At 41.1% G+C, this 22,182-nt stretch overlaps 1 protein-coding gene across 10 annotated transcripts in view; it reads left to right on the forward strand.

Annotated features, from left to right (window-relative positions):
- The window catches only part of LOC146978557 (sodium bicarbonate cotransporter 3-like), a 40,109-nt gene that overhangs the window by 10,371 nt on the left and 7,556 nt on the right, over window positions 1-22,182 (forward strand). For 4 of the 10 annotated variants that reach the window (XM_085791311.1, XM_085791308.1, XM_085791313.1 and 1 more), the window contains exons 2-18: window positions 2,471-2,552; window positions 3,872-4,021; window positions 5,981-6,119; window positions 7,068-7,228; window positions 8,277-8,465; window positions 13,928-14,007; window positions 14,846-15,003; window positions 15,504-15,591; window positions 15,755-15,901; window positions 16,167-16,273; window positions 17,823-17,997; window positions 18,934-19,067; window positions 19,656-19,901; window positions 20,373-20,478; window positions 20,741-20,902; window positions 21,362-21,475; window positions 21,713-21,874. In XM_085791311.1, the coding sequence (XP_085647437.1) occupies window positions 2,471-2,552; window positions 3,872-4,021; window positions 5,981-6,119; window positions 7,068-7,228; window positions 8,277-8,465; window positions 13,928-14,007; window positions 14,846-15,003; window positions 15,504-15,591; window positions 15,755-15,901; window positions 16,167-16,273; window positions 17,823-17,997; window positions 18,934-19,067; window positions 19,656-19,901; window positions 20,373-20,478; window positions 20,741-20,902; window positions 21,362-21,475; window positions 21,713-21,874 (2,400 nt within the window). Of the gene's footprint in view, window positions 1-2,470; window positions 2,553-3,871; window positions 4,022-5,980; window positions 6,120-7,067; window positions 7,229-8,276; window positions 8,466-9,517; window positions 9,902-13,927; window positions 14,044-14,845; window positions 15,004-15,503; window positions 15,592-15,754; window positions 15,902-16,166; window positions 16,274-17,822; window positions 17,998-18,933; window positions 19,068-19,655; window positions 19,902-20,372; window positions 20,479-20,740; window positions 20,903-21,361; window positions 21,476-21,712; window positions 21,875-22,182 lie in introns of all 10 variants that reach the window. The other 6 variants (XM_085791307.1, XM_085791305.1, XM_085791306.1 and 3 more) reach the window with 3 other exon arrangements.

Genomic DNA, 22,182 nt, shown 5'->3' on the forward strand with positions numbered 1-22,182 from the left:
CTGAGATCATCCACGTATCAAGTATCCTTTCAGCATGTGGCTCACATCATCACCTTTTGTTTCCACTCTCTCCCGCTTGGCAGCAGTGCCTCTCTGTGATTGGCTGAAGGGATTGAAAGGATCTTCCAATTGGGGATTGCGTTGCATCAAAGTGTCTGTGTCCAAGAGGCAGGAAAACAACAGATTTGTATATAATGTTGTCTGATCAAATGGTTTGAGTTGCAGAAAAGACTTCAATCTAACACAAGCTACTGTGGACAGAAATGAATCTCTACCTTCATAAATGTTCTCTCTAATGTTTTATACAGATTATTCCTCTTTATTTATTCATTGTATTGCCTTTTCTCTGACTTTCTCTGCTCATGTTTTTTTTTTTTTTGCCAAAACACTTTGCAGACTAAAAGTGTTGAATAAATAGTTTATCATTGTTGTTATTGAGTACACATTGATCATAGAGCCAAGCCTGAGTGACCTCTACTGATTCTCTGTCCGGTCTTTATTCAGATGGAGGCGTCAGGGTTACTAAAGCTGAAAAAGTTTCTCACAAATGTAACCCATTAGTATGTCACATTGTTATATTGTGTATTGGCTCACTGGAGGTTGTGTGTGTGCGTCTTGTTATTTTTGTGGTTCCAGCCGGAGGAAGACTGGCATCAGATGCTACAGTACTATGGTAGCAGACTCAGTAGAAACTCGCAGGGACTTTTTTACCTCTGCTTCGGCCACACATTCAGCAGTAACTGGAGACAGCGTCTCTGTGGCTGCCTTAAATGTCCTGGCACTTAAGGGCTGGTAGTCAGGGGCACCACTAATAACAAGGTTGGTGATTGGACCAAACCGGGTTTGGGCTGAGGAGGATTATGGTTGTGTGTGAGTGTGTGGGTTTATTTTACTATGCTTGTGGGGTATGAAACTGAGAGCACCCTCTTCACTTCTGGGGTCCAACAGGTTTATAGGGATAAAAAATTGCATTATGTCAATTTTGTCCATAGCCTGATCCTCCTATTATCACCTTGTAAAATTGTAAAAGGGGTGTGTGTATACGTCACACTATGAGCAAGAAACAGAGAAGAGACCAAATTGTGCCCATTTTTGCTGGCACCACACACAATTTAATAAAGAATATTAATAATGTGTACTGACAGCTCTGTGTCTCCTAATTGGATCCTTCTGTCTCTTTATGTTTCCATGACATTGATGTGAGGCTTATTATTTTTCACTAAGGTCATAACCTCTTTCTTAATGAGCCAGCCTCTTGACGTTGCTATGAAACTCGACCTTTATAGCTCGGACTAGTTTATCAATACAGACTAATTAGTTTGTGGAAATGGCACATAGATAAACCCACATTAGCGCAACCTTGCTGCTTTAAGAGGTTATTAGGCCATCGGCTCTCAATGTACTTGATAAGCGATAGATAGATAGATAGATAGATAGATAGATAGATAGATAGATAGATAGATAGATAGATAGATAGATAGATAGATAGATAGATAGATAGATAGATAGATAGACTTTATTGATCCCAGGCTGGGAAATTACAGAGTTCTGTGTTAGATCACAGTAATTATCATGGTCATGTCTACCAATCATTAAATACAAACCGTGGCATATTTGTCTTGACCATGGTCAAAGCTATTTCTTTTTACTGCCCTGAATAAATGTGCATGACTTTTGTTTAGTTTGTTGTGAGTGAGGCTTAACACCAGAGTTACAGAGTGATTTAGTATGGGGCAAATCTAAAAATGAAAAATAGCTCTCACTTGTTTGATCTAATGTAAGAACCTCCACGCTGGGTTTTACACCAGTTGAATCACAGACTCAGGCAATTGGGAATGCTACGGTCTAATTCGGGGTCCATCTCCCTCTGCCCTGTTAGTTCTCCCATATTCTTATATTATTCACAGACTCATTACATCTTTCACCAACTGGTCATGGAGTGAATAGGGTGTTCCTCTGTTCACTAACTGACACAGCAACATTGGTATTTCTTTGTGATGACACTTGATACAGTTTCTTGAAGTTGAAGTCAAGATGAATTTCAATACAGTTTCATAGAGTAATAGTGTTATTATCAGCAGATGCAAGTCGGTCATGCATTTAATGTGTTGTTTTTTTCCTGATACTTGGCTTCTATCCAAGACCAACACTTAAGATGGAGCAGCTGCTTATGACCCGTGAGCTGTGTACATTGTCTTATTCTAATATTAATGATTTATTTATTTTGGGTAAGTAATTTGGGGGGGGGGGGTTGTTGCCTTTAATTGACAGGTTAGTTGAGAGAGACAGGAAATGGGGAATGATATGCAGCAAAGGGCCACCCAATGCAGGATTCAAGCCGGGGCCGGTTGCAGAAAGGACTGTAGCCTCTGCACATGGGGCGCCTGCTCTACCCACCGAGATAAACGGCGCCCTATATTCAGGATTATTAAACAAAGAGTGTCAATCTGTTGTTTTTTTTCATTCTTAGGGTCTAGATGAAGAGGCTCTCGTTGACCATGGAAAGACGAGCTTCACCACTCACACAAACTATGAAAAGGAAGACTTGGAAAGTAAGTTGAAAATCATTCATGGTTCTGGTGATTGTGTATTTTCTTTCTAAGTCATGAGGAAAATAAGGATCCTACGCCAACAACATTGGGTGGAAACACTTTCTAGTTAGGAGAACATCTGAAGTGTCAGTGCTCGTCACTCGTAGAGAATGCAGCAGCACTATAAACATTATTACCACCACAATGTCTCCCTAGGGAGCTGCTTACACCCCCCGTCCAGCTCACTCTTCCCTGTTAGAGTCCAGCAGCACACTTCATATCCTCCATTCAATAACATCTCCATTTATCCCATTTATCCCATTATTTCCTTTTTGTCGCACCCCTGGAGCCCTCTGCTTCCTGTCCAGCTAAGCTGTCGTTTTTTTCTCTCTCTCTCCATCCTCTTTCATCTCCTGTGTCTTTTCTTTCTCTCTGTCTCTCCACTATCTTTCTCCACCTCTGCCCCCAGTCATCTATTCAGCAGCACATGTATGTTGGGCATGGCCTCCTCTGAGTGCTGTGTATTGGCTTCAATCCTCCTGGGTTCTCTTTCAAATCAAAGAGCAATAACTTGCCTGTGAAAAATGAGTTTTGGCAGTAAATGTAGGGCAAAAATGGGGCGTTTCCATCTGAAAATATGGTTCCTGTGTGCCACTCACAATAATGAGAGGAAGTAGATAAAACATTGGGGTGAAACCAGAAGGGTGAAAATGTTAAATGCTGTTCTCTGGTTTCCTTCAAGTGGGTTATGTGGAGCATTCAAAAGCAATGGAAATAAGTTCTTTGTCTTCTGTTTTAAACGTCTGTGTGTGTGTCTGTTTTACTTTAGCTGTAAATGACTGTCTATTCCTGGAAGTGTGATACTGCGAATTTATTGGTACTTTCACTTTACCAGTGGAGGAACCTAATTTAATCTATTTCATGTGGAATTCCATTTATATAATTGTGTGGCTTCTAGAAATAAGTTCACTTCGCATTTGCTCTGACACTTATTAGTTTTAGCTGTTTACAGAAGCAGAAATCACCAGCCACTTCAAGTAACATATTTTTTCCACCAGAATTTCAAATATGTTATTATTGTTCTATATACTTTAACATTTGTTTGTTTGATGCAAATATCTGATTAAATGTGAAAATGAATGTTTTGTGGGCAGTCAACTGGACTAAATGTAGCAGTAAACGCTCATTAGACATGTTTATATGCCAAACTAAATAACCGAATGAATGATTTTTTTCTATTGCCACTGTATTTGTGGTATTCTGAGCCACTTTGTATCATATGTAATGTGAAACATGTTGTCAAGTATGACCAGTCTGAGATTCACTTTTCTGTTCTCCAGGTCACAGAGCAGTGTATGTAGGCGTCCATGTTCCTCTTGGCAGAGAGAGCAAACGGAGACACCGTCACCGAGGACACAAACACCACCGAAAGAAGAAAGACAAAGACTCAGAGGAGGGGAAGGACGATGGCAGGGAATCCCCATCTTATGGTTGGGCACCATTTCAAACATCTAACATTAAGCCTGAAATGAATACAGTTTTTTAATGCCTGATTATGAACTGTTTTCCATTTTACTCCCTTATTTCCACTCTTCCGTCTTATTTTCTATCCCAAAGTACTGCAGCTTGCAGGTGATGACGGCTTTTGGGAGCCTTCAACTTTGTTTATTCACTTAACTAACAGGGCTCGCCTCAGACAGTGAACAGAAACACTGCTGCCATAGCAATCCAAAATAGATCAACCCCTCTCAGTTTTTGTATGCTTGTCAGTTTTTTGTTTTTGGCGATGCTTGCGTTTTACAGTGCTTTGAGATGATTTAAAAAATCTTTACAAATCTGTATGAAGCTGCAAGGATGTAAATATTTCCCATTTAAACAAAACCATCAAATGATAACTAGCTGTTACACTCGCCACCCACCCAGAAAGGGAATTTAGTTATTCAGTATTGAATGCCATTTTTAATTTAAAACACTGGTAGGCAAAGTGTTGATGGAGAAGTGGAGAGAAACGATGTTGACATTATAGTGTGATTTTTGGCAATTTAACAATGCACAGATTGCCAGGTTTAGAGCACCACTTTGCTTTGGCCGTCTGGGCTGCTCTGTCTTTCAAACAGCTGTGAATAAAACATTCAGCTCTAAAGGCATTAAAGGCCACTGGGAACAGCTTCGACCGATTGAAGGCTATGACATTTTAAAGGATGTGTGTGTGCGTATGTTTGTGTGAGAAGTTGCTGCATCATCTCAACTGCATCAGAAACACACAAACAATGCCCTGAACTCAATTAAGGATGAACTCATGCATTATGAGAGTAAATGATGATAGCAGTAGAACATTCCTCTTATCGTTTTAAGTGCTCGCTGAGGTCACGGTGCACCGTGATTTTGACATTTCTTCTTTTTTCATCCACACAGTTTTCATTGCTTATCAATGCTAAACTTGGTGTGAGGAAAAATGTTTATCAGTATCTTTATCCTTGGGTATGGCGATCAATATTCTGTATACGTCATACACACCAGACCACCGCACAGCGTACCCATGTGTTAACAGAAAATAACTCTCCCTTTTCTGCCTCCAGTCATTTCCATCTCTGTCTCCCTGTGGTGTTTAGTCTCGTAATCTGCCATATCTATTTCCGTTTTCTCTCTGGTTCCAGATGTCCTGATATCTGCCCTCTAATTCAGTCACTCATGAAGAGATTCATCCTGGAAAGCAGCCAATTTTTTTTTTATTATTCCCCCCTTGCACCCTTCTCCACAGAAACATCTTCGGCATCTAGTCTGCAGATGTATTTATTTTGTACTAGTATGGAAAGCATTTAGAGTGATGTAACTTGTACCAACGCTGGCCAGCGCCACACAAACACATACTTTTCTCAAACTAATGCCGAAGAATTCTCTTTCATTTTACTACCATCTCCTCTTATTATGCTCAGATTTAATCTTTTAATGCTGCTCTGAGACATTTCCCCCCATCATGCTTAAGAAAAACATAAGTTACCAGACTGGAGACCTGCTTGACATTGTTCAGTAATACCATGCTCTGTTTGGGATTAAGGCATCCACTTAGAGATGCCCTGTGGTGTTTTCCCATAAACAAATAAAAGGTATGTTTTCATTGACTGCAGTTTAAACCTAAACACATTGCAACACAGTTTGCCTACGGGCATGAATAAAGTAACCTGAACGAGAATTGTGTGTGACCCCGAAGTTTCCCAAACAATGCATTTCTTTCCAAGGGAAACATTTGCATTCTTTAAAAGTAATAGTTTATGAATAATATTTCAATACAGAATGTACGCTTATGGTTTTTATCATGTAGTTTTCATCTTCCCTGCTTTTATTCACACGGTTTCTTTAATAGCACACAATGCCCTGAGAATTTTATTGTTGTTATCATTGTAAACATCTTAAATGTGACCTGTGGCCTTTGTCCACTCTGTGTCCAGACACACCATCCCAGAGGGTCCAGTTTATCCTGGGTACAGAGGACGATGACGTCGAGCACGTCCCGCATGACCTTTTCACTGAGCTGGACGAGCTTTCCTTCAGAGACGGCAGTGCCACTGAATGGAAGGAGACTGCCAGGTTAGTTAAGGGGTGAACAACATGATGCCAACTGGTGTTCAAGTCTTTTAGCAAAGTTGCAGAGTAACACCACCAGTCATTTGTTAACAGGAAACCTGGATTAAGTCTTGGACCATGACTGTTATTCTTTTGAGCCGTATGCTTTCAGAATTTGGCAAATCTTCATCATGATTCCCTTCTTTTTCCTGCGATCAAAGTGTTTCTGTATTTGGAGAGAATTGTCTTACCACTACGAGATTTAGTTTGGTTTTGTAGCTCTGTTTAAAGCAGACATATGTTAGTTTTATTTGCCACCGCTACATATCCAACATTTGCTTCAACAGATGTTTACTTACTTACTGATACCAAGTCACTGTGGCACCCAGTGCACCATGAAGAAATAGTGCTGCTCAGAGGGTGTATTATAACCTCATGTCTTGTAAATGCAGTGATGGCTGAAGCTCTTGGCAAGACTGGTAGATAAACAGCTGTCGATGCTAATGTTGGCCAGTGTGGCAATGGCAAGGCTTACTACCACAAATCTTTTAATATAACTGTCAGAATCTGCAGCAATGCTGAAACATTTCACTTCACAACCCAGTTTGAACCTCCAGTCAAAAACAACAGGCCTGCTTTTATTGTTTTTTTTGTTGTTTTTTTTTGTTATCAAAATCTGTGAGTTTCATATTGTAGTTGTGACTTGACTTGGCTGGCATTTCAGAAAATCTTCCCTCACTGATGAAACTTTTGTTTAGTAAAGGGACAGATTTGGAGTATGACTCAGTCAGTGTGCAGTGTGTGCTCTAGCAAAGTGAGATTTCTGTTTGTTGAAGGAAAAATGTAGCTGGCAAAGACGAGTTGGAACAACATGTCCTTCAACTGCAATGCTCATTTAGTTTTTTTCTTTGTTCATGATTTGTAAATTCAAGCATGTGTGTGCGTGTGTGTGTTCCTGGGGTTTATACACAGATGGCTGAAGTTTGAGGAGGATGTGGAAGATGGTGGGGAGAGGTGGAGTAAGCCCTACGTGGCGACGTTGTCACTACACAGCTTATTTGAACTACGCAGCTGTATACAGAACGGCACAGTCATGCTGGATATGAGGGCCAACAGTATCGAGGAAATTGCGGGTACATTTCACACTTACATCACACATGTCATGTTCATACCCTCTCTAATGAATTCCTACATTAAAGGGCATTTCCAGTCGTAATCAATGTTTACCTCAGATATCAGGTAACCTATGATCAGTTCATTTCATACCATCCATACTCCCCACTGCAGCGTGTGTACGTTTCTGTTCGTTTTTTGTTCAAGAATCTATCATATTTTCAATGTTCATTTATAGGCTCTGGACTAATTTTTAAATTGTTCTGTGGTCGCAAGTAACATCCTTTTGACTATCATTTAAATTTTAAAATTCGCTTTACAATTAAATTAGATTATTTGTTAGGTCAAGGAGAGGTCATGCTATAAGCCTTTCGGGTTTCCAACCATTGACCTGACGAAGAGCGCACTGCTCGAAACGTTGTCCTTTTTATAGTCCTCTAATAAATCTTTGTATATTTGGGAGCTCCTACAGTGTTGCGAGTCCTTTCTTGTGTTTGGGTTTCCAACCTCGCCAGCACTTTTTTCATATCTTCCTCCCTATTAAGAGAGATAAGTAAATGCATTTGTTCTATTTCATATGTGCAAATAAAGTCTAAAAAATCAAAAAAATTCGGAGAACAAATGCCCCAGAGTCCCTCATGAGAGTCCCTCTACTGTTGTGTTCTCTGACCCGGAAAGGAACAATGCAGAAGCCATGGCTTAGTCAGAATTTTTGATTTAATTTAATTGTAAAGCGAATTTTAAAATTTAAATGATGGTCAAAAAGGTTGTTACTTGTGACCACACCACAGAACAATTTTAAAATGAGTCCAGAGCCCATTAATGAACATTGAAAAAACAATAAATTCTTGGATCTATTGTTTTTCTATCGAACTGATCATAGGTGACCTGATATCTGAGGTAAACATTGATTATGACTGGAAATGTCCTGTAAGGCTTGTTCATAACCTCTACTTGTATTTCTACTTCAGGTTTGTGATTAAAAGTGTAAGATAATTATTCTAGTAATATATAATTTCAGTTTTCTCTAACTGTGCATTTTAATGGTCCTGCTTTTGTATGACTCAGACATGGTGATAGACAGCATGGTGGCTTCGGGCCAGCTGAAGGAGGATCTGCGGGAGAAGGTGCGGGAAGCCATGCTGAAGAAACACCACCACCAGAACGAGAGAAAGCTCAGCAACCGCATCCCTCTGGTGCGCTCCATTGCTGACATAGGCAAGAAACATTCTGACCCACTCTTGCTTGAAAGAAACGGTGAGATCCTGCGACGCACTCGCATTTCTTTTTCCTCCACATTTTCCACCATTGGGGAACTGTTCCTAAAAAATCCACTGTTCAAATCCCTCAATGCCAGCATAGAAGGTGGATGATAAAAGTGAGTAAAATCTAGAGAATGATTCTTATTGAAGCAGTCGGTTCCCTCAGCGAAAGAGAAATCTGGGTGCTAATGACTGCGCTAACCTGTATGGCTGGCCTGGCTTTGGGGTTTGAATTAATGATTGTTTTCACTACTTAAGGTGACACTCAGGAAATGTTGCTTTACCTGCAACTGGAATCAGCATTGTGTAATGTTTTTTTTTGACTGGGCATGGCCACAGTGTCGTTCATGTATGGTGTGCACTTCAAGATCTTGGGCACCAGCCTGAGGTTTTTTAAGAATGAACGAGATGTCACATTCTTCACCTCTGTGCCTGTGGTTCTTGTCGGGCTTTGCACTCATGTCATGTCATGAAACCTGAAATGCAATTGTTGAAAGGTCGAAAATTACAGAACGATGGTTGGAGTGGGTCAAAGCTGCAGTGTGAAAGATGTATGCCCTGGAGCAAAATGAGTGTGTACTGTGATTTATGACTGGTCTGTTTGTAGTGGAGCACCTGTTTGCTTTACAGTGCACTGACATCGTGCTAACTCATTCTCTGCTGCATGCGAGCCTATCTGAAGGTAGACCTGTGCCTCAGTTCAGTCACATCTGTGTGATTGGTTTGTTTGGGAGTTGAATGGAGCGAGTTGTTTGGCCCCTTGCGGACCCTCCCACACGCCTCACTGGATCATCCTTTGTGTCTTTTGCACACAGCCATGCTTCTTGCTCACGTTCCTGCAAGCACGACTCTCTCTAACTACACCTCTGCCACGCTCTTGCTGCCCACCCCCTTTCTGGCTGTCTCTCGTCCAGATACCATCTCTGTGATGTACTCCTACTTCATATGTTTTTCCCTCTCTGCTCCATCCCTTATTCCTACTCCTCCTTTCCCTCCTTTCCTCTCTCCCCTCTCCTCTCCTTTTTTTGCCATTGTCTCCTCTGTTAGGAGAGGGCCTGTCCTCTTCACGTCTCTCTCTCCACAAGCCAGGGGCAGCCTCCTCTGTCTCCAACCTGTCCCAGAGACGAGAGTCCCGAGTCTCCATCCTCCTCAACCACCTCCTGCCCTCTTCTTCCTCCAACACTGGGTCCCCCCAAGCTCCTTCGCCCCTCTCCACCCCTCAAAATACCCCCTCTACCTTCCGACGCTCCTCCCCAAGCCCACCACGCACCCGTGGCGCGGGCCCCGGCCCCCAAGGCATCCCTCAGGTGGTGGTATCGCCTCCCGAGGATGACGACCCGCCGAACTCTGCAGAAGACGAGTCCGCGTCGCCGCAGCTCGGCCGGCGAGCATCCTCGGCATCCCAGGGCCTCGAGCCGCTGCCCTTAGAAGGCAAATATCTGTGTAGCCTGCCAGTGTGAGTCACGGCTTGAACAGAGAACACTAGCACTAGCATGAAAGCTCTGCTCCCTGTTAACTTCCAACCCTCCAACCCTGCGGCCATCTCATCAATAACCCAGCAAAGCTCACCCGCTAAGATGCTGTTCCACTGTATTTATCTATAAAGTTTCTGACACTGCTCTCTTTTCCATCACGATTCTTGCTTCTGTTCCTTCTCTGCATCTGTCTATTCCACTGACCCATTATGTTCTACTAATATATAATATAATGCTTTTACTCTCCCCTGAGAACTAATTTTACCTCCTGTTTTTTTTTATCTTTCAAATATCTCTTTGTCTCTTAACACATTCTTAAAACATTCCCCACCGTCTGCCTCGTTTGGCTTTGTCCCCCCTCACACCTCCTTCATTGTGGTTGCATGGCTGCCTTCATAATGTTTTTGTCTTTCTCTCCTACTTCATCTTGTGTCCTGTGATGTTTTATAGCTATGTTTAGCTTTATACCCCAACTCCCTCTCAGTCAAGTTGTTTCATGGAAAACCTGTCAGTAGGGATGTCCCAATCACATCGTCCTTCTTCCCACTAACAAAGACATTTAACTTTTTAGCATTAGCTGATATTCATTTATTTATTATACGGGTATATAAGAGAGTTGCTCACCATGCACTTATCCTGAAGTTGGTATACATGATGATAATTAGTAAAGCCAACCCCAAAGAAAAGAGGTGTAAAGCAGGATATAATCATCAAGAAAATACAGTATATCTTAAAATGTCTGATAGTGTTTCATCCACAGAGTGAGGAGTATTAATATGGATCTTCTGTTTTGCACAGGACTCTAAATTTTGCTTGAGCTAAGCAGGAGGGCAGTTTCTGGTGCAGAGCTGCTCTGGTTTTACTTGCTGACAATCCTTCTCACTGTGGATGTCATTAATTGGAACTGGTGGCTGCTGTTTATTTTTCATGCTGGTCTGCTGTTCACTCACGACACTGCGTGAGGTTCCTTCAGATCAAGCAGACAGCATAGAGGTCTGGTGCAATTCAGTATAAAAATGGCTGTGTCTCAACAGGCTCTAGACATCTATATGTAGAACCTGATTGAATACATACATACGTCCTAAATCGTTTCAGATTTAATTTGTTTTACCCAAAGGTAAATCGCTTTCTATGAGTGGACACAAAATGTCATGCAACTTGTGCTTTTCCCATTGCATCATTTGGCATCCATGCTCTTCCGCCTCATCACTTCCTAAAATTAAACATTCTTTTACCCGATTCAGAGCATACTGAGGGTAATGTGTGCCAGCAGCCTGTCTAAATATAAGCCCAAGACCACGGTGGGTGGGTTGGTACTGTATGTACTATCATAGTGCCACCTACGGTGACTTTTTGTTCTTCCCAAACCCAGCCCTGTTGGTTTATTATTAGACCGGGTGTACGTCGGCTTCACTGTGGGAATGGCTCCATTTCAAAGTATGGGTCATTAGAACCACTGATCACTTGGTGGGAGCCGAATCTGAAAGGTTGGGGCGGTCTTATTATAGCTGAGGGGCTTCTGTAATTGTATCCTCTTCTGGAAAAAATATACAGTATTTCAAAAGAGGCAATCATCTTGACATCGGTGTGTGGGTTATTCAGAAGGGGGTTAACAAGCCTTCATCAATAGTTTAATAATGTGCTCTGATGTACACTGTAGGTTGTAAAAACTGAACAACTGACCCCAAATAGCTCACCATCTATTAAACAGTGATCAAGGGCTAGACAGTAAAATACCCAATGTGTTATTTAGATGAATTTGTCTGGCTGCCGGTAACAGCTGGCTTACATGTTTCAAATAATTATGGTCAATAATGCATTCATATAGATGTTGCAGTCTTTTAGACATGCACTGTAATGGGAATGAGTTGTCCTTTAGGCTATATATTTATGCTATTAATGAAATGATGGGTGAAATACTTACAGTATATGTGACGACATGCAAGGCATCAGTGGTACAATGGTGCTCAATGTTATATTACATTACATTAGCCCCTCTTAAGGGCTTTTGGAAGTGTTAAGTGTTTTTCTATTTTCATTGATTGGTTTAATGAAACGGAGGCCATTTTAACATATAGAAATTATGGACTAATTGTGAATTGATGTCATTGTTTGTAATCTCTGCGGGTCCTCATGTGGTACCGTATAGTATAAACTGTCGAAAGAGCTGTAGATCACCACCAGTGGACCAAGTTCACTACTTATGCATATGTGTATATATATATATATATATATATATTTATACAGCTACTAGAGCCTTTATAAATTCATCTTTTTACCAGCCCCACATAAGAGTCAGAAAATATAATTTTAGTAGATTATGTCACTGTTTTGCATATGAATGAGGTATCACTGTGACGACACTGTTTACAAGGTTGGTATGGGGGAGCATTCCAGGGCTTAGCCTTGCTGAATGAAGTGTGTTGGCGGATGCAACCTAAGCTAATCCCTCCCTTATTCCAAGAGGCTTTGTCGGGTATGTGAGCAATCATGCTCCTGTTCAGCAGTCACAGCTACCCAGCATCCATTGGGGCTACCCCAGGGTATAGTTCAAGGGTATGGCTTATTGGCCAAACGGCATGCTGGCATAAATTGTAGTTTAATTTTGATTTGGGATTAATTGGAAATGAGAACCTGGCATATTGCTTAAGCCTTTTACAAAAGTATTTTTTTCCATGCTGATTTATTATTTCATGATGGCAACATAAGAAATGTGTGGATACATGTGGAAAATAAGAAAAACCTGGTAAAAGAAGTGTTACTTCAGAACCTCACAGGATAGTATGCATATGCTATCCTTGGATTCAAATACATTACTCCCTCATTTCATCTCCCACTCTCATGTCACCTCAAGTGCTAGCGTTTCCTGTCTCTGGTACGGCTCAAATCACATAAGCAATGTTGAAGTGTGCACCCAATTATGCACTGAAATATTTTAGCATCAATACTTGACGGTGCTGAAGTCTGAGGAGGGAGAACAGTCAGGCATATCAAACACATCCACTCACCTTTTACCTCAAAGCTGACATGTACTCAACACTAAGCAGGACTGACTTAAGCGCCAGAGTAATGAGCTCAACAGACGGGGAGCAATCCGTAACAGCGCCGTGTGATATATATCGTCGACTCTGCGGAGAGCCATCAGGGATTAAGCCTTGTAATGTAATGTTTTGTGGTGGAAGAAATCATTTCACTTGCAGCCAAAAATGTAAAATGCCAAACAGCAAGCTTAACAACTGTTGTGTTGGATTGTTAAACATTTTATATACCTTGTCTGTTACCAGTTTCAGCCCCTCTCTGTTGTGTATAAGTTAAACACTGATCAGTGATCACAGTGGATCTAAAGTTCTGTGTCTGTCCGCAGCTAGTACTGCTGATTTAATTTTAGTCGTCTAATAGGGGATGATCCAGACCTGGCAGATCCCACACAAATGCAGTTCATGCCCTGGTACATTAGAAAACCAGAGCTCATTCTCATCCAGTTTGAATGTAAAGAAATCTCACAGTATATAAGAACATCTATTGGTAGGTTAGTGTATCAACTAAGTGTATATCCTGTACTCGGTAGTTCATTTTCCAGAATGTAAACATCACATTATAACAGCACACTAACACATACTAAACCCTGTGGCACTGCATCACAAGCGCATGTGGGTGGTAGTGTGATATCAGATATCAGGATTTTGTACTAGGTTTGTTTGCCAAGAGAAGAGCAACTGCCTGTGAAATTGCCTCCCGTTTGTTGAGCCCATGCCATAAAGTAGTGGTCCATCATGGATAAACACACCTTGAACATTTTTTTTTCCACTTCTTCAAAATTGAAATCTGAGTAGAGAAAAGAAAATAGACAGATGGCATATATTAATGGCATCATAAATAGCATTTGATGTTCAACTACACAGCTTTTCTCTTCCAGTTATTGCCTCTCAAGTCCTAACACATTGTCCCGTCACTACTTTGTTTGTCTCCTTCTTCCTACCAGGACCACTGGTGTCTCCGAACTCTGTCCCCAACAACCTGGATGGCAACAAGGCAGTGGAGAGGAGGCCGTCCAAAGTAGGGGTCAGTAGAGAAAGCAGCAGTGTCGACTTCAGCAAGGTAACCTAGCCACAGTACTGAGCACAGAAACAAGTCCATCATGGTGGAATGGCCCATGACCGAGTCCATCCGTGCTTTTCTTCAGTTTCTGGACTTTTCACAGACATTTCAGTGGCCTGTGTTGAACACTGCCTCTAAGAGAGCCAGCATCACATTCCCATCAGCCCTTTTCTCCTCCGCTCAGTAAGAGGCATCCTCACTCACTGCTTCACCTGTAACGGGCTAAGAATTGATCAAAGTAAAAGTCTTACGTAGTTATGTAACTCTGTTTAGTTTTGAGAATTCCTCCCTCGCATGGCCTCTATCCATCCTTCCATTTTGTTGTTCTTCATCCATTAAATAAAATGGCAGGCTGCCATAAGTAGTTATCATTATAAAACCATCCATTTTGCTTGCCAAAAAATGAGGTGCAGTGTTTGAGTCAGAGGACACAAAAGAGGGATGAAGGCGGGGATAATAATAAAAAAAAAGTCTTGCACTGCTCAGATCTGTATTTAGCGTTGTAAATAAGAGATATTTATCCAGAGTAAATTCAAGAAATGCATCACATTAACGGACAATCTCTGCTCAGTGCTATGTAAACCTGAATACAGATACCAACTTATCTGTCACTTGTTATCTTAGCTGCTCAACGACCTGCTGCCATCTCTTACATTTCCACATCTTCATCTCTATTTGCATGTGTGCACTTCTGTTACATTTGCTGCATTTACTGCACAACTGTTGACTATTCTTTGTCTCAGCTTTCCCTGTGTTTTATTATTAGTTTCTCTCATTTCCAGTGGTTCCTTTTTGGTTTCAGGTTGACATGAATTTCATGAAAAAGATCCCCCCTGGTGCCGAGGCTTCCAACGTGCTGGTGGGAGAAGTGGACTTCCTGGAGAAGCCCATAATTGCCTTTGTCCGACTGTCCCCTGCAGTCCTTATCACAGGCCTCACAGAGGTGCCTGTTCCCACAAGGTAAAGTAATTATTTCGACCTAGTAGGTTGTGTTTGCACCCGGTCTGTTTATCTGTCAGCAGGATCACACAAGAAAGTGCTGAACCAATTTGCACCGAACTTGGAGCAGGGATAGGACATGGGTCAGGAGAGAGCCCCTTTAATTCTTCACGCTTATGATGTTGAGATCGATGAGATCAAGTGGGAAATGGCCAACACATTTCTGTTGACAGTTTCACTCCATTTTACCAATTAGTGGTAGCAGTGCAACACCAGGAAATGTAGCAACGTGCCAACAAAGGAAGAGGGGAACACTAATAAACTACAAAAATTGATTTTTAACAAAGCAGCTTTGTCAAAAAAAAAAAAGAAGCTCCACAAGAGTTTTATAAAGACGGAAATGTAACGATAAATGTTGCTCCTGTGTCCCCGAGTGACTACAGTTACAGTACATAATGTTGTGATTTATGTTAGCAGGAACTGCTGTTCATGGTAAATTTGACTTTGTGTGTTGTTTTAAGGTTTCTTTTCCTGCTGTTGGGTCCTCATGGAAAAGGGCCACAATACCATGAAATTGGCAGATCCATGGCCACACTGATGACAGATGAGGTAAGAGCAGGAGAAAATATATCTAATGTGTAATGTTAGGGTTTTTTTTTGTTTGTTGTTTAGTTTGATTTGGTTCACCGTTTCTCCTTGAACTTTTGGCTTTACTGTGAACAAGGTAACACGCAGAGACATTTAATAACACCAAGTAATATCCATTACATAGATTTTCCACGATGTGGCGTACAAAGCCAAAGACCGAACAGATCTTCTCTCTGGGATAGATGAGTTCCTTGATCAAGTCACTGTCCTACCTCCTGGAGAATGGGATCCCACCATTCGGATCGAGCCCCCCAAGAATGTCCCATCTCAGGTTAGTGATTCTCTCTCTGTCAGGGATGCTGTTTGGGGCCTTTATTGAGTAATGCATACAAATATGTGGTCTTGAGTCATGCTCAGTCCACACTGTATGTTTTTACTTGTATGTCAGTGAAGCACAAACACTTGTATGGCAGAGATCTTTTACCCAGCCTCACTTCACTGTACATCATACCACTATAATCACACTGAGACTGCCCCCTTATGGATTTCAAGCGTCATGACAACCATATTATAGTAAAATGCCCTTTGATCTGCAGATGAGTAGGAAGAGACCACCCCAGCCCAATGGCACTGCGCCATCATCTGGAGATCTGGAGAAGGAGAACGACCATCACATAGGGCCTGAGCTACAGAGGACTGGGAGGTGAGCAGAGAAAATTAACTTGGCTTTAATTTATTATCCTGTTTGTGTTGGGAAATAATGTTGTAATATGTTAACAAAGAAATATTTGATAATTAAATCGTGTCCTAGAGGAATTAACGACTTCATTAGTCAGAAGAAGACATGATCAATGAATGTATCGTGTTAATTATACTTGGACAAGTGCCTCATGCTAACAAGAGCTGCAGTAAAAGCTCTTTTGAGAGACAAAGGGCTTCCTTTGATCTTCTTTAATTACAGTCTATTTGTTTGATTGCAATATAACTAGCACCATTTTTTAAAAAGTAATTGATATTACATTAATTTATTCAATTTATAAAACTGACTGTAAATATATAAAATGCAAAACTTAATCATTTAATTCTGCTATGTATTTGTGCAGGTTTGTCTCTGTCACTGTATTCTGTTAAACTCGGATACTGACAGTTTCTTGCAACTCGTGCTGAGTCTCTAGAGCCTGAGCCACACAGTGAGGAGAATGGGTTTATTTGAATCCTCAGACAGACACGCACGCTCCGCACACGTAGACATCAGTTGGGAGGTGCTGTATTATTTACAGATTCACTCTACTTCTCACTGCTACTATGAGGGAGCTACTGGGGATAGAGTAGTGTTAGGAAATGCAAGAGGCCAACATAAAGAAAGCTATCACACAAACATGGATAAAAGACACTGCTGCTGGCGCTGTGGAGGGAAGCGGTGGAGGTATTCTTGGGGCCGGGGAGGGGGGAGGGGTTGTAAGAGGACCCTAACAGCAGCGCAATTGGACTCATGTCAGAGAAAAGAGAAAGAGATATACAAGGTGAGAAATGGGTTTCAAAAATAGAACCACTCAAAGGAAAAGTACAAAGAGGCGAAGGGAAACACAAGATGCACTGGGTATGGAATTAGTCTGTACAGTATGTGCAAGACAAACAGTCCCTGTGAAAATCATTTGGACTCAGGCAGCAAGATCACAGTTCACACAGTTCACACAAATACACACATTAATCTTATGACACCACTCTTTCTCCACAGTGGGTGCACAACCAGTGTTCACACTGGCCTACCCAGAGCAATGAGTTTATTAACAACCAACAAATGTAGAAACACTTTTGACCAATTACGGTAAATGTCAAAAATTGTAGCAATTATAAATTATGTAAATTATTTTTATTTATTTTTTTTACAAAATTGTGGTTTTAATCACCTCATAATAATCAAACGCACAATTTGATTCAACTGTTAAAAGAGCAACATGAGTATGATTCACAAGACCAGTGATTAACTGATTATTGTAGGCATTTGCTTTTCTAGGCTGCTGTTACCTTTGCACTTTTTTAATGTTAATTAGTTTATGAAATATCTTGGTGGGTAAGTATCTTGGTGGGTAAGTGCTTCATTAAAGGAGTTAATGTGATGTAAAATCAGGTGCATTCATTTGACTCTACTTATTCTTGGACCATAACTGATTATTTCTGTAATCATGCCACTGTTATCGTTTAAGTTGTTTATTGTGCTCAAAATTAAAATCTACCTTTTCTCTCTTCAGGATATTTGGAGGTTTGATCCTAGATATCAAGCGGAAGGTACCCTTCTACTGGAGTGACATCAAGGACTCCTTCAGTCTGCAGTGTCTAGCCTCCGTCCTCTTCCTCTACTGCGCCTGCATGTCTCCTGTCATCACATTCGGAGGTCTGCTTGGGGAGGCAACAAAAGGCAACATAGTGAGTCTGAAAGCTTGTGCTTTTCAAGAGCTCAGTTGGAATCACATCTCTAACCCCTGGTTGTCTATGAGCCATGTTGTACTATATAAGTTACAAATTAGTTGTCATATGTGAGTATTTAGAATTTTTTTTGGTTTTTATTATGCACTTAAAATGAACATTAAGCTGTTCTGTAGAATCCTTAAGTGAAAGCAAAAAACATCTGTCACCTAATCTTAATATGTTCTTTTCCTCATTGTATGCAATAAGAGTGATTTCTGTAAATGGTAACATATTCATACTTTTTATACTGTATGCTATGTCCATCCCAATTATTGTGATTGCTACACTCCCACACTACTGTTATCACCTTTTCATAAAACAGGTCATTTAGTTTGTCAAGAAAAGTCATGATAATCTTTCCCCCTACTTTTAAATGATATTCCATATTTGAGTTTACGTCTTGAACTGTGAGCCATTAATTTACCTGCCAAAAAAATGATGTGATGATTATTCAGCCCACCCATACACTAATTGACTCTCACACTGCAGGCTATTCTCTACAGCCTCTGCCTTTCTCTGTCTCCCTACTGTCTCTCTTTCCTTTTTGCCCAGATGCCCTTATTAGGCCAGTGACAGTGTTGGCATAGGTGCAGTAGTCTGTGAGCTGGTGTGTGTGATGCGTCTGAATAAACCCAGCAGGCAAGGGGCTTCACAGAGATATGATTACGGACAAGCCAGCAGAGTGGAAACATTCAAACAGTTTATCTAGCCTTTCAGACGCAGCCTACAATGTCTGTTTAATCAAAACTCTGGTGTTCTGTGGTCAGGGGTCTCCTCCTCATCTCTCTCTTTTCTCCTTCAGCCTTTCCCTCTTTATCCTCCTCTGTGTGGAATTATCTACCCCATCCTCCCTGTCTCATTCCCTCATGCCCTCCCTCTCCTCTGTGTCTACAGAGTGCCATAGAGTCGCTATTTGGGGCATCACTGACAGGAGTGGCATACTCCCTCTTCGCAGGCCAGCCCCTCACTATTCTCGGCAGCACAGGGCCTGTCTTAGTGTTTGAGAAGATCCTCTTCAAATTCTGCACGTAGGTTCAAGCAAGTTTACTTTTCCTGTGACATGAGTCCAAATAGTACTAAATAGTAATAATAATAATAATAAAATATAATAAATAGTACTAACAGATAGTACTAAAGTCTTCATGGCATTCAGCTTTTAAAGGGGTAGTTCAACATTTTTGCAAATTGGCCCATTACCATAATCCCTATAGTAGGTTTGATACCTTTAATTGTCAGTGCAAGCTATTTTTAGAACGGCGGAGCAGAGCCGTGAGCTGTTCAGAGCTACGCTACGGAGGCTGATGGGATTTCTTGGTTTTCCTCATAAAACTTATCAAATACACAATCCAACCAAACCAAGAAATTCCATGAGCCTCTGTAGCGTAGCTCTGAGCAGCTTGTGTCTCTGCTCCGCCGTTCTAAAAATAGCTTGCACCGACAATTGAAAGTAGCGAACCTACTCCTAAGACTATAGGGATTATGGCAATGGGCCAATTTGCCAACATGTTGAACTATCCCTTTAAATGAGTTATGATAGTATAATAGGCCCAAATGTGCAGATTTGCACAGGTGCATGCTGTTCATTCTCTTCCTCATCATCTTTCCGTCTCTCCTAGTGACTACGGCCTGTCGTACCTGTCGCTGCGGACCAGCATTGGTCTGTGGACAGCCTTCCTGTGTCTGGTCCTGGTGGCAACAGATGCCAGCTCCTTGGTCTGCTACATCACCCGGTTCACAGAGGAGGCCTTTGCCGCACTCATCTGTATCATTTTCATCTATGAAGCTCTGGAGAAGCTGTTTCACTTGGGGGAACATTACCCTGTCAATATGCACAACAACTTGGACAACCTTACCATGTATTCGTGAGTGCCGAGATCTCAGTTACTTTTATGTTTGAATGTCATTTTATTAGTCAGTCAGGATTTTTTTTTTTTTTAGGAATCAAGATGAACCACTTCCAGAAGCACTTTATCTGATTGATTGTTCTACTTTAAATATGTATTCTTGTGACCTGATCCAATAAATCCATCTCATTATTCCTTATCTACAAAAGAGCTTTTTTCTTTAAATTATTTTTTCACAAATGTGTCAGAATCAGTGCCAACATACCCAGTTTTTAAAATTCACACTTCATGTCAGGAAATGATGTTGACTAAGGCTTACATAAATAGTGTTTTATTAAGAACACAGTGTTCTTGTTGCTGAAAACTGTAATTGTTGTCGCTTAAACTGTTCCCCAGAGTTGATATGAAAATCACATCCTTGCAAAACAATGAACTTAAAAACAGCAGATTGGCAGACATTACCGGTAGTTAAAATCCTCTTGTCCACAGGTGCCAGTGCTCTCCACCAGCCAATATCACCAATAAGTTGGAGCAGGAGTGGAACCAGACAGGATTCAGCCCAGACTCTATACCATGGGACAGCCTCAATGTGTCGGTGAGGCAGGCACACAGTGAACACCAGCATCCACACCCACACTCACAGTCCCATGTAAAAATCTGTGTACAGGAAACCGACATCGTCATTCACACTTACTCACTCAGATTTATCCAGGTGCATGAACACAAATACAATGACTGCATCTACTTGTGCTACTACTTTTTTTTTTTTTACCATAACTAAGCTGCTTCAAATATAACTGTCATCTAAAGCGGCTTTACAAAACGTACAGTATTAAATAATGTTTCTTTTTCTTTAGATGTGTAAAATACTCAAAGGGGAGTTTGTGGGTCCAGCCTGTGGTCACGATGGACCCTACATCCCAGATGTTCTCTTCTGGTCCATCATCCTCTTCTTCACCACCTTCTTCTTGTCATCCTTCCTCAAGCAGTTTAAGACAGAGAGATATTTTCCCACAAAGGTGAGATGTCAAAATATAGATATCTAAAAATTCCACATTTGAGTGGGTGTTTTTTTTTTTTTCCTCATTGCTGTGCCGTTAAGTGTGTGGAGATCTTGCTAGACTCCCTTCACACTATGTAAATGTTTACATTGTATCAGTCATCAGTATGCAGGAGCAGTCTCATGTACAGAAAGATCTTGTTGCATCTTCCCACACAGTACCAGCCAGTCTGTTGTCACCCGTCTGTGTATTGTGTAGGCAAGTGTTGGTATCATCTGAATTGCTATGATTTTACAGTTGATACAAATGTAATTATTGCTTTGGTAGATGTTGACAGTCACTTAGAGTAAATGACAGTGGTTGTAGTGAAGTTGTTTCTATTTCTGAGGAGTGGTAGCAGTATACAGGCCCATCTTAAGTCTGTCTTTTGAATAAATATACCTGTGTTGTATTTGTGTGGATGTGTGTGTTTTCTAGGTGCGTTCCACTATCAGTGACTTTGCTGTATTTATAACCATCATGATCATGGTGTTGGTGGACTATCTAATGGGTATCCCATCTCCTAAACTGAATGTTCCTGACCGCTTTGAGGTAGGCATCTGTTCCAGCCGGTCCATCTATCTAAATGCATTCTTGTTTATAATGTTTTTGATATAGGAGGGCATTTAAATGAAATATGATTACATTCTCTGGAACCTCATTATCTTGTAAGCAGACCTCTACTTGTTCACTTAAAAGTTAATGAATGTCCACATGATCAGATATTCTCAAATAAATCTTTAATTCCTTATGCACTAAGTGTAGCACACCTCTGCCTTTTCCCTGCAGCCGACTTCAAAGAACCGCGGCTGGTTGATGGACCCATTAGGAGAAAATCCCTGGTGGACGTTGGTGGTGGCAGCACTTCCTGCACTGCTCTGCACCATCCTCATCTTTATGGACCAGCAGATCACTGCAGTCATCATAAACCGCAAAGAGCACAAACTCAAGGTCAGATTTTCCTGTGGAGATTTACTTCTGATGGTGTTTCACCGTAGAGTTACTCATCATTTTCTGTTTGGTGTCCTTGGTGCCTCTCCCCCAGTATCATGGTGTAAACTTTAGCTTTGTCATCTACCAGTAAAATCAAACTCTACATTACCTTTGGTAAGAACTCAAGCATAGGTTTTTTGACACAAACAAAATTCAAAATACTGCAGAATCACAACAAGTCGACTTGAAACTGATTGTATCCAAAATCTTGTTTATCGGTATCAAGTGATGTGTAACATGACTTAAATTGTAGTTTCCTTGGGGCG

Source organism: Trachurus japonicus, chromosome 11 (genome assembly GCF_045865225.1).
Source record: "Trachurus japonicus isolate A0001 chromosome 11, Traja_1.0".
NCBI classification, from domain to species: domain Eukaryota; kingdom Metazoa; phylum Chordata; class Actinopteri; order Carangiformes; family Carangidae; genus Trachurus; species Trachurus japonicus.